At 39.0% G+C, this 12844-nt stretch overlaps 1 protein-coding gene across 2 annotated transcripts in view; it reads right to left on the bottom strand.

Moving 5' to 3' along the window:
- The window catches only part of PRDM5 (PR/SET domain 5), a 169311-nt gene that overhangs the window by 74191 nt on the left and 82276 nt on the right, over positions 1 to 12844 (bottom strand). For both annotated transcript variants that reach the window (XM_036762361.1, XM_036762362.1), the window contains exons 8-9: positions 11534 to 11618; positions 8598 to 8755 (exon numbers count right to left, since the gene is read on the bottom strand). In XM_036762361.1, the coding sequence (XP_036618256.1) occupies positions 8598 to 8755; positions 11534 to 11618 (243 nt within the window). The remainder of the gene's footprint in view (positions 1 to 8597; positions 8756 to 11533; positions 11619 to 12844) is intronic.

Raw genomic sequence — 12844 nt, 5'->3', positions numbered from 1 at the left:
ACAAGCTTTAGCTTATTTGGATTTCTATCAACATTATTGATGACATCAGCCTGTTGAAGGAGAACACATTATGGAGGTCCATGAAAAATCCCTAGCATCCATCCAAAACAGATTATGCCACCTTCTATAACACTGTTCCTAACCTTCTAACCTACCCCAAAAAACTATTTATTTTTTTCATATCTGGAGCTGTAAGAAACTTCAGATGTCATCCAGTGCAAAACTTTTAAAAGAAGAGAAAACAACATCCCAGAGAAGGTAAGTGACTTATGGCTTTGTCACACAGCTAGTAAATAGAAAAGTCAGGGTTCAAACCCAGGTCCCCTGACTCCAAGTTCATGCTCTTTCCAGTCTACCACACTGCCTCCCTTGTATAGATTTTGTAGTGATTTATATGTGCACAAGTTTTATTTTGTCTTTCTTTCTAATAATTTGTAAGCCCCTTGAAGGCAATGGTAATTTTGGTTTGTCGAGCATCTAAGTGTAAGTGACACATAATAGATCTTTTAAAGGGCTCATTGAAATGAAAGGACACCAACAATCACAAAACCCAAACAAAATAAAAACCCTGCGTACCACTTAAGTATAATAACTACACTTAGCTATGAAAACTCGTTCAGAAAATGCACCTTCTTCAAAGAAGTGGGATACCATGGGTTTGAGATAAGAATATTCTGTCAGACTTAATGGATGTGTTCATGAGTTTAGTTGAAATGCTTTGGTCTCTGTCACTGTGTGTCTCAGTCTTTCTCACTTATTCTTTGTTAAAAGGGAAGGGGGAAGGGAGGACATCTTTGGAAATTAATTTGATGTCAAAATAAAATCTAAAAAGAAATTTCCTAAAAAGAAAAAAGTGCTTGTTGTGGGCTGAATAAATGAATCCCTTTTCATGCCATGACAGAATCTGAGTCCCAATTAATTACGGCTACAGCAGACACCAAAACAATCTACATGAAAACACGAAATCCTCTTTGTAGCCACCTAGAGAAAGAGTTTCAAACTTGCTTCAGCAAGACTTCTGATGTTATTTCTCTGTGGGAATTGCTGAATTGGTAAATTCCTCACCACAGTCATCAAATATTAACCTTATGGCAGGAGCGAAACTTTCATCAGGGCCATTTCAAGCTGAGTAGTAAATGTGTCCATCAGGAATATGAGCTTTGCCACATAACCCTGTATTTTACTGGAAATTCCACTTATTCAGTAGGTCATGTTCAGGACATGAAGATCAGTATGAACATTCCTGGAAAAATCCAGAAACCAGGCAAATTTAAGGGAAACAACCAGTAGGGAGGATTTTTGCTAGAAACATTACTTTATTTTTTTCCAAAAAAAGTTTGGTTCTCCCCAACCATAAGACAAAATGTCCTAAGCATATGACTCTCCCCTAGGGGCAGGACATAAAATTGAAGTTACATAAAAGGCCTGTCTTCTTTCTTTCAAGGTCAATGGATTAAATTTTTACTGCCAGCTTTAAAATGAGTTCCTTAAAAACAACCACTTCTCCACCAGAAAACAGAATCTGGGAACAGAATGGAGAAATCAGTTTCTCTAGAGGGTAAGTTATCAAACCCACTCTGAGACTCTTAGCACAGTAGGAGTGGGCGCCCATGTTCTCAGCAGGGATCAGTGGATTCCATTAACTTTAACAAAAGTCTTAACCATAGTTCTACCACCATTTTTAGTTGGAACAGCATGGGGCTGCACTCTGATCCTGGGCACTGAGGCTTATTCTTACAAAACTTAGGTTGAAATCAGCTGCCAACTTATGACTCCCAATGCATAATTTAAAAACGGTAGTGTGCACACAACTTGTCATCCTTCTGATAGGATGAGCCAACCAAACCAAGACCTGAATCCCTAGCCTGGAGTCACTTCCTTCCTATCTATCCTACAGGAAAATGCTTATACGTGATGCTCAGACCTAAGTCAGGGGAGAATTGGAGCCAACTCAACCCTCCTCACCAGAGCCAATTATTAAATTTTCAGTCTGTGGATTTAGACTTCAGAAATTGGAATGTGTTGCAAATCAGGGCTTGATTTATTTTTTTATTGTTGTCTGGACTTAGGGTAATGGAAAAATGTCAATAATGTAGGTTAACTTTTTTTTTTAATTGTACACATATATATACATATAGCATATGTCACATCTTATGTATATGCATACACATATACGAAATGTTACATATTATATATAAACACATATAATATACACACACATATATTAGAATTGGTTGCTAAACCTTTGCCAGCATACCCCTAGACTTGCTGTCACATGCACTAGGAGAAGAAAACTATCATGCATGTTTACATAGTACTATAATTACAAACTACTTATGGCTATTCTCTCATTTGAATCTTAGAACCACCTGGTGAGATAAGTCATTTTAGCATCATCGTCATCATCATCATCATCCTCATTATCCTCACTGACGTTATGATATCTAATGTGGAGTAGTAGATAGAGAGATGGTTTCAGAGTCAGGAAAGACTTCCAGTTCTGACTCTGATCCATCCTAGCTGCGTGCTCTTAGGCAGGCTCTCAGCGTTCTCAATAGCTTTAACTGCAGCTGTGCCCCTGACGTCTCTGACATGACGGAGACCTTTCTCTGATCCTTCCCATTGTTAGTACACCTTGCCAAGTAGAGACATAGTTAATATTTACTTTGTTTACTCTTTATGTCATACTTATCCTTTTCTTCTATGGTTTCTATTTTATGTAGTGTCACTCAATGGAAGGTAAGCTTCTTGAGGGCAAAGAGTGTTTTATTTTTGTCTTTGTATGCCCAATGAATATCTAGAACAGTGTATGACACATGGTAGGTGCTTATGACGTGCTTTCAAATTGAAATAAATCCATGACAGTCAATGTTATTTGGCCTAGAAATCCTTGAGGGTAAAAAAATACTCCGAGTTTTTGTTTTTGTTTTTCCCCCAGGTCTCAGTGCCTGCTAAGAAAGCCAATCTTTACTTTCCCGCTTGAAGTCAAAAATTCCCTAAATGTTTTTTAAGTCTTGAATCTTTCATTCCAAGAGGCTGGTGCCATCTTTATCAGCACTACCCACTTGGTCCCCATTTTTTCCCAGCCAGTGGAGGTCTTCACTTCTAGAAATCCCTCTAGGGGAAGTTTCAGAAACCATAATTTCCAGAGTCAAAGGGTCAGTAGAGGAAGAAGATAACCCTTAAAAAGGAAGGAATATGCTAAAGACATCCTCCTTGCCTAGACAAAAGTTCATCCAGCTGGTAAGAAATGGTTCATTGGAGGACTCACAATCATTCAGTTGGTTCTAACAAAGGATCAATTCAATTAAATTAAAGTCAACAAAAAATTATTAAGCAACTACCATAATGTTCCAGGCACTGTGCTGGGCCTGTAGAAAGACATAGATGGGATAGTTCCTGGCTTCAAGTCTCTGACTTTCTACAAACAGACATACCACACCATGTGAAGGAGACTTAGGCTCTCCAGCTAACACAATGAGTTCAGAGGGAGTAGGTGGTTTCTGTTTGTCCATATTCCCAGATTCAGAAGCAAACAAATACTAGGGCAAAACTAATGAGAAAACACGAAGCCTGTGAACTCAGGTCATTCTCTAGATACCAGGGCCTGACCCCAGAAGGGGAAATGGCTCTCTAGGCAGTTGGAAAGCTGAATGATCTCATTTTTACAGATGATCAGGCTCCAGACATTTAACTAATGTTGGCTCAGTCAAAAAAGGCTTTTTCTTAAACTCCACCCATACATCTGAAATGTCACCACCATTATAGATGAAATATTCTCAAAGAAATCCTCATAGAAATGTAGCCAACAATATAGATGTTTGCAAAAGTCAAATAATCCAATGTTTAGAGAATTCATTTCTGATTTTAGACATAAAACACACATTCATACTATATGGCATGAACGGTACCATATTGTACTGATTTTCACATTTGAAAACAGCTAATTTAAGACTATTTTCAATAAAATGTTTTTCACATTTGCCATCTGGGTTTATTGCCCACCTTGTCAAAATCCAATGAGTGAAATACTGAAAAGGTAAATTGATTAGTTGTCATTGACTCATTATGCTCTAATACTTGTATATTTTGTATTTCAAATTATTATAGGAAATAGGAGCATCTACTTCAAAAAACAAAAGTATAATTATTCACAGGTAGATTATTATTATTATCAACAAGTTAATGATATTAATTTCATAACGTCATATCTCCTACCACAGCTGCCTTTAAGGGGCCATATTTCTCCTCACTAAGGCTCTAACCATAATTCAAAGTATCCTTAACTCAAAATGATGTCTAAGGATAGAAGGGACTCATGGTATAACATAGAACACAGGTAGTGAGTATGTGAAACAGAAAAGGAGCACCAGCTCTGGAGCCAGTCTGGGTTCAAACCATGACCCTCTTGATATGTGACTCTGGGCAATTCACTTTATCTCCATGGGTCTAAATTACTCATCAGTAAAGTGAAATATTTGCTATAGAAGCCCCTGAATTTTCTTCTAGCTTAAGATTTATGAGCCAATGATCTTCTTATGTGGAAGACAGCCCATGTCTCTGCAGAGTTAACCTCCATACCACCCATAGTCACTCCCAGCAAGGTCCAAGTACCAGTGAGACAGGCCCTCAGTGGTCCCTTTAATATCATCCTGGAATGAACAAACCATTGTGTGCTATAAGAATTGTTCCCAGGAAATGAAGCTCCTACAGGTGCTAAAGTGTGTTTAATTTAATCCATTTTTATTCAATTCAATCAGCACTTCTTAAATGCCTAGCATGTAACAGGTATTGTGCACTGAAATGGACATGCCTTTGGACTCATTGTTATGAAGACTGAATATTACTGGAATGGAAGGCAGTGACATGTCCCAGGTCTGCTGCTCTAGGTACAGCTATCTATAGATTCATCAAATGGCCCCTAACCATTGTATTTAAAAAACATTCTTTCATATTTTAACTATTTTTTCCTGTCTTCTCTACTGCCCCAGACTTTCCATTGCGACTTTTTGCTACCATCACATCATATCTGTTTTTAGCACCTCTGACTTTATGGCTTTTCATGTCTTAGGGCCTCCTAAGTCAGATCAGTTGCCTGAACAATCTCAGAAGCTTTGTTAGCCATGCAGTCTCTTGGTGAGTTACTCATAAAATACATGGAAAATTGTCATGGGTTTGGCTACACTAGTTCTGGCTAGTTGTTTTTGAGGTGATGTCTTGACTTGCACTTAAATTGGATTTAAGTGAGGCATAGCTACGTGAAGTTATCAGCCTCGGTTTCTTTTCCAGAGTCATCAAAGTCTAGTGGCAAAACAAAAGTCAAGATAACTGGCCGTGGCCTGGGATACAGTGGATGACTTCAGAATCTTCAACATCTGACCAAACTCTAAGTGCCACAACACCTGCTTCAGCTACCCTCATGGCCATTGGAACAAATTATTCTTACCTGCCCATTCCACCTGGGGAAGTCTTCATATGCTTGGAATAGACACCCCCTAACTCACTGATGGGTTTGAGGCCTGTTGGTTACCTTGGCCCATTTGCCAAGACAGTGTTACTGGGTTATGGCCACTGTGCAGGCTCCAGCTCCTTGGAGCCACAGGTGAGAATTGAGTGACTGGTGGTCTCCAAAGGTGGATGGGTAACCCTGAAAAGGGCTCTGCTGCCCCCATACCAGTGGTGCTAGCCTTTCCTGAACACCCCATGCACCCCAAAGAGACAAAATGACTTGTACAAGGTCAGAGAAATAGGAGGTGGCAGAGGCAGGATTTGAACCCAGATTCTCTGATTTCAAACCCAGCTGGGGAATAAGCTATGCCAGCCAAGTGAGATGTTAACAGTGATGTATGGCTTACCTGGTTTGACAAGCAGTGCTCTGAAAAAAATTAAAAAGTACACATGACCCATGTTTAAGTTTCCTCTAGATCATCAACATCTTCTCCATCATTTAAGATTAAACAATCAGCAAAGCAATAAATCAATCCCTGATTTGTAGCATTTGTGGATTTCTGAATTATAAGTGTCCACGATGAAATTTGAACAATTGGATCTGATAAACCTGCAAGAGCTGGCTCCAGCACACTCTTGGATGCCATCATCTCTCAAAACAAATAAACAAATGAACAAACAAAAGAACCATATATAATACACACACACATATATATACACACATACATGTATGTATATATGTATATGTGTATATATGCATATGCACACACGCATATATGTCTTTGTGTGTGTGTGTATATATATATACATATATATATATATATGTAATAAAAAGAAGGGTGTGAAGAAGAAACCCAATGCAAGAAGTGATTTTGATTTATACTGCCATTTCATCAATGGTATCAAATGCTACTAATTTGGGATAAAATTAAGTAAAATCCTTTATTGGGTGCAATGACAGACTGACTCTCCTTCAGTAGAGATAAATTTTAGTTTTAGAAGAAGTATTCTTTCCAAATTGCTCCCACCTGAAAGATCAAAATTGCATGAGAACCAAAAACAGTTTCCACCAGGAAACTTTAGTTTCAGAGCTAATACCGTAAATAGTAGTGATGAAAAGACAATGGTGATAAACAAGGGAATTAGTAATAATGATTTACATTGATACAGTGTTTTAAAGCTTAGGACAGCTTAACAAACATTACTTGATGGGAGCCTCAATACAACCTCATGAAGTACTGGAGGGAAGATTATCTCCCTTTTACAAGGTGGAAAACTGAGACAGAGTCATTTCATGATTTGTCCAGGGTCACCCAGCTGGCAAATTTCAGACACAGTATCTGAACCCAGGCCTCTCTCAGCTCCTCCATGTTATCATCTCAGCCAACACATAGCATGGCCCTGACATGACCATAAATAGGTAAATAATAAAATAGCAGCAACAATAATAGCCAGTATTTATATAATGATCTGGGGTTTGCAAAGCACTTTGCCTATGTTACCTCATTTTATCCACATCCAAACCCTAGTTGGTAGATGCCCCTGTTGTCTCCACCTAACAGTTAGGAAACTGAAGCAGACAGATTAAGTGACTTGCCCAAAGTCATAAGCGAGTGAGGATCTGAGGCATGACCTGAATTCTGTTCTTCCTGGCTTGAGGTCCAGCATTTTATCCCCTGTGCTGCCCAAAATCTATGCAACCTCCATCACACTATCCAGCTGTGCCATATGTACATATATATATATATATATCTGTGGTCCACTCAGGGACATTATTCCATTTCACTGCTTGCTATTACTAGACTAAGAGACTAAGAGAGAAGCAACGACTGCTTTGCTTACAGAAAAAGGGGCCTGCCTGGAGGATATTTCTGGAACTTCCCTGTAATCATGGCTGCTTTGTAGGTAACCATACAGTCGCTAAGATCATTGTACAATGGGTCATAGATTTGTGGACCACAGAAAAGCTATTGGCTTTCTGCTCCAGAAATACCAGCTATCCTCGTTTCTACCAACTCTGAGTCATCCTTATTACTTTTCCATGATTTACGACTGAAAGCATGAGAAATGGTGCAAGAAACCTGTATCAAACTCCCAGCTCACATATAATATAAACCAAACTGTGAAAAGCTTATAATGTCACTGTATCAGTTTCATAAAAAAAAAAATAGGAAGTTCAAGAGGGTGGGCAAGAAAGCAACCAGACAAGTTTCATATTCATGGAACTGCCAAAGCAGCATGGATACCATTTTAATTTGGAAAGTATAATCCCTCAGTTTAAATTAATGGCCAGCAATTAGACGAAGGTAATTGATGACTCTTGTTAGTCCATCTATGCCTGCCATGAGTAAATGGGGTTTACTGGTAAATAGTCAGTTAGATGTCATGATTAAGAAAGATTTCAATAGTTCAATTTCCACCACCCCCACACACCCCTCCCCCAAATTGGCTTTTCAACATCTTCTTACCACAAGAAGAACCATGCCCAAAATGTAATGATTTTTAAATATTCTTTTATAGGCTTCCAGATCTCCGTGAGACCTTAGAGGTCAACTTCTCCAATATCCCAGTTTTACAGATTCAGAAATGATGGCTCAGAGAATAGAAGTGGCTTTTCTATGGGTTCCCATGGCCAAAACCTTCATTTTCATCAATTGTCCAAAGTCGATGAGACTGATCATTGAATGACGGGAAATATTCTGTCATTGGGCTTGTGCTCAAAGTCTTTCCAACCTTGGAGAAGTAGCCACAGCTTGCATAGTAGAGGGAAGGTCGTCCCTCACCACAGTAAAGATGGGAGGAAGGGATCCCTGACTATTTAGAACAGGTGAGACCCACATAGCCAAATGACACAGAAAGAGAAGAAAAGAGATGGCAGGATAGAGGATGTCCGCAATTTCCTGTAACCCTAGAGCAGCCACTGGGCTTTTTGTACATTATTACAATGATATGGAATGCCTTTGGAACAAAGAATGTCAGGAAGATTTTCTCCAATGTTGCCATCCTGTGTTTTACACAATAGCATGCTGACACAAACACACACACACATTTGTGTACACATTCATACAAACACACTAACAAGTGTTTAAAAGGAAATGCAGCTGATCTCAGGCAGAGAGAATGGTAAATAACAATGGTGAAGGTTTTACCTTTTTGTGGTTCTTGTAAACATTTCTGTGGGCAAATCCCTTGCCACAAAGCTTGCATTTGTAAGGTTTATCTTCGCTGTGTATGATTTTGTGTGCAGCCACCTGATCAATTCGTTTGAAGGACTTATTACAAACCTCACAGTTGTAGGGACGTTTTTCTGCAGAAAAGCAGGGGAGAAATTTAATCTCTTATTTATCCAGGAGTACAGGATGAAACAAAAAAGTAGGCCTTCCCTCAGCTACATTTATTGCAAATAAGTTTACTTAATTAAGCCATCAGAGAATCTCTGGATTGGCAGGGACCTCAGAGGCAACTAGCCCAACATTCATTCAACATTCTCAGGACTATAAATTACAACTGGAAGGGACTTTGACATCAGAGTCAAATTTCCTCATTTTACAGATAAAGAAACTGAGGCCCAGAGAAATTTGCCCAATTTCTCATAGCTAGTATCTGAGTGAAGATTTGAACTCATGTCTTCCTGACTCCAAGCCCAGTGGCAGTCTGTCCACTACAACACAATGCCACCTAGTGGCCATTCATTCAAGTTCCTACTATGTGTCAGGGCAGCTAGGTGGCACCATAGTGGATAGAGTGCCAGGCTTGCAGTAAGGAACACTCATCTTCTTGAGTTCAAATCTGGCCTTAGACACTTACTGCCTGTGTGACTCTGAGCAAGTCACTTAACTTTGCCTCAGTTTCCTCATCTGTAAAATAAGCTGGAGGGGAAATGGCAAACCCCTCCAGTATCTTTGCCAAGAAAACCTCAAATGGGGTCACAAAGAGTTGAACAAAACTGAAATGACCAAATAACAACAACAGCTCTACGTGTCAGAGAGACAGAGAGCCATAGAAACTGTCCCTTTCTTCAAGAAGCTTCATATTTTAATGGAATTTCACCAACAAGAAGTCGTCCACCTTCATTTCAAGGCCTGCCATGAGTAAGAGCCACCTGCGTCCAAGGTGTCCCATTCCACACTGGGAGAGTTCTCACTTTCAGGAATATATTCCTTGATAATAAGAGCTGCATTTCTAAAGACCTTCAAGGCTTACAAACATATTGAACACGTTGTCTCATTTGATCTGCCCAGCAACCATAGAGATGCTGCAGGTGGTATTAGCCACATTTTAGAGAAGATCAAGCCAAGGCCCAGAAAGGTTAAGTCAGTTGTGCTGGATCACAGAGCTGATCAATGGAGAAAAAAATAGAAGCCCAGAGATCCTCTGAGTCCAAGCCTAGGGTTTTGGGTTTTCCCCTCTGCACAGCTTAAGTCTGCCACCCGCTGCTCCCAGCTCTGCCCTCTGAGACCAGTCTATTGCCTCCTCTTCATGGCAGCCCTTCAAATTCCTGATTCCATTTTTCATATTCCTCATAAGTTTTCTCTCCATGATAAATCTCATCAGTTCTTCTATTCATACAGCCAGGTCTCATGGCTGGTCTCATCCTGGCGCCTTCTCTACACAGTTCCTAGTGTGGCGATGCTTTTGATAAATGCAGTGCCAAGAAGGGAAGCAACACTCAAGGGAAGCCATATGATGCAGAGGATAGAATGCACACCTGGAGTCAGGGAGAATTGAGGTCAGATATTTGCTGGCTGCGTGACCCTGGGCAAGTCACTTAACCTCTGTTTTACTCAATTTTCTCATCTGTAAAATGGGGATAGGGTTGCCATAAGGATCAAGTGAGACAATAATTGTAAAGTACTTAGCACATTGCCTAGCACATAGTAGGCACTATGTAAATGTAAACTATTATTATTATTATTTTATTATAATTATTATTATATCAGAGCCAGGTTGACATATAGCAGAACTATCTTCTCCCATGTGGAGTCACTAGATCTCTCCTAGTGAAGCCCAAGATCACATTAACATTATGAGAGGCAGTATAGTGTAGTAGGTAGAATGCTAGAACCAGAGTCAGAAAGACCAGGGCTTCAATCTGTCTTCATATACTTATTGGGTGTGTGATACTGGGCTGGCCAATAAATTGTCCTTAGTCTCAGTTGAATCATGTGTAAAATGGGCACATTAGTAGCACTTACCTCACAGGTGTGTTGTGAGAATCAGATAAGTCATGTACAAACCAAAAAATGCAACTGAAATTGGGCTCCCATGATTATCTGAAAGCTGTATGATGGCACATGACCATAAATGGGCACAGTCTTGTGCAAAACCATCTCTTTAACCACATTCTGATTAATTAGCTTAAACCAAAAGAGCTTCACTTCAAAGGGATGGCTTTAAGAGAACAAATGTAAAAGCAGATACAAGTTTAAACACTTTCACATTTAATTAAAACAATTATTTTTATTAGTTTTCCAAATAGCCACTGCCTCACAGCAGTGACTTCAGTTGATAGTCTTTATCACCAAAATAAATTCTCCAAGAAAACTAACATCAAAGTTTCAATGTCTAAACTTTCAAAGGAAATACATATAAAAAGGCAAGATAATTGAAATAATTGAATTCAAAATCATTCCCAAGCCAGGCCTAATTAGAATTTTTCATTTCAAAAAGCAAAAATTAAAAACATTGTGTGTGTGTGTGTGTGGTCATGCTCCAATATAATCACTGTTTCTGTGGAGGCTGAGGTTGGGAGATCACTTGATCTTGGGAGTTGGGAGCTGCTGGGGTAGAGCTAAGCAGGCTTGGTGTCAACACGACTACAGAGAGCTTTCCAGAGGGAGGAGATTGTCTCAGGAAGGGCAAATCAGTCCTGATAAGAAACAGAGCAGGTCAAAATTCCCATATGGATCAATATGGGATTGCATCCATAAGTAGGTGGTTACATTTCCAAGCCCAGCAAGATAGGGAGAGACCCAAGTTAAAAAAAAAAACCTATTTAAGGCATTGAAGTATTCATCAAAACTTCTGAAAATAATAAAAACTTCTATAAGAGTAGTGATATAAACAGAAAAAGGATGTAACTTACCTGAATGGGTAATCATGTGACGCTTTAGCTGATTGGGGGTAATAAATTTTTTGTTGCATTCCTGACATTCAAAGATCTCATGGACCTGCAAAATGAAGTGTTCATGGGCACTTAACTATGTGACTGAAAGAACAGCGCCTATGTAAGATATCTGAGCCAACAGCAAGAAAAAGTTTTGCCTTCATTATGTAACATGCAAAGCTAATACATTTCCAATTACTTTCCTTTGCCTTTATTTGTGATGGTTGTTTTATAGTTGCATTCATATAATTTCTGTGATGTCCTCTTATCTAGACACTCAGATAGTTTATCCACTGTGCAGTTATTTTGAATGGAATTTGTCTCTATTTCTTCTTGTGTGGTACCATAGCTGGCATTTCTAAAACTCCATCAAATAATAGTCATAACAATGGACATCATTGCCTTACCCCTTATCTGATTGGATGAAAGGCCTTTATTTGTTTTTTCAGTCATATATGATTCTTCGTGACCCCATTTGGGGTTTTCTTGGCAAAGATAGTGGAGTGGTTTGCAATTTCCTTCTCCAGCTCACTTTTCAGGTGAACAAACTGAGCCAAACAGGGGTAAGTGAGTTACCCAAGGTCACATAGCTAAGAAGTATCTGAGGTCAGATTCAAACTCAGGTCTTCCTGAATCTTATCCTTGCATTTTATCAACTGTGGTGCCACCCAGCTGCCCTTCGAAAGGCATCTAGCACTTCTCTATTACAGATAATATTAATCTCTTGATTTAGATGGATGCTGATTACTTAATTAAGGAATGGTCCATTTCTTCCTAAGCTTTTCAAAGTTTTTAACATGAAGTGGTTTTGTATTTTGTCTAATGCTTCAATTATTGCATCCAATGATACAATCAGGGTGGAGGGGGGAGTTTATATTTTTTTACTCATTCAAATTTTCCAATTCTTAATCTATTGAATCAAGAGAATGCATAAACTTGTCCTAGAATGCCATAACAAGAAAAAATTGAAGGTTCAGTGAGTAGAGTGCGTTTTTTGCAAATAACAGAAGTTTAATGAAGTCTAAGAATAAGGATAAATATCAAACAATCCACTCTAGTTATAGAGTTATTATTCAGATATTTACAAACAAACCCCAGGAGTTATTAATCATTTTTATATGAACTTGAGACTGTAGGTAGACTTAACCATTTATCTGGATCAATAGCAGGCATAAAAAAGCGTTGGCAGTCTCCTTTCTCTTGTCAAGGCAAAGGTTTAAGGCTTCCTACATGCTCAAGTGATCCAATTCTGCCTTATCTGCTCTAGCAGACTGACCCCTCTGTCATCCT

This window comes from Trichosurus vulpecula, chromosome 6 (genome assembly GCF_011100635.1).
Source record: "Trichosurus vulpecula isolate mTriVul1 chromosome 6, mTriVul1.pri, whole genome shotgun sequence".
NCBI lineage: Eukaryota > Metazoa > Chordata > Mammalia > Diprotodontia > Phalangeridae > Trichosurus > Trichosurus vulpecula.
The sequence above is the reverse complement of the archived record's forward strand: the minus strand, read 5'-3'. Positions and strand labels throughout refer to the sequence as shown.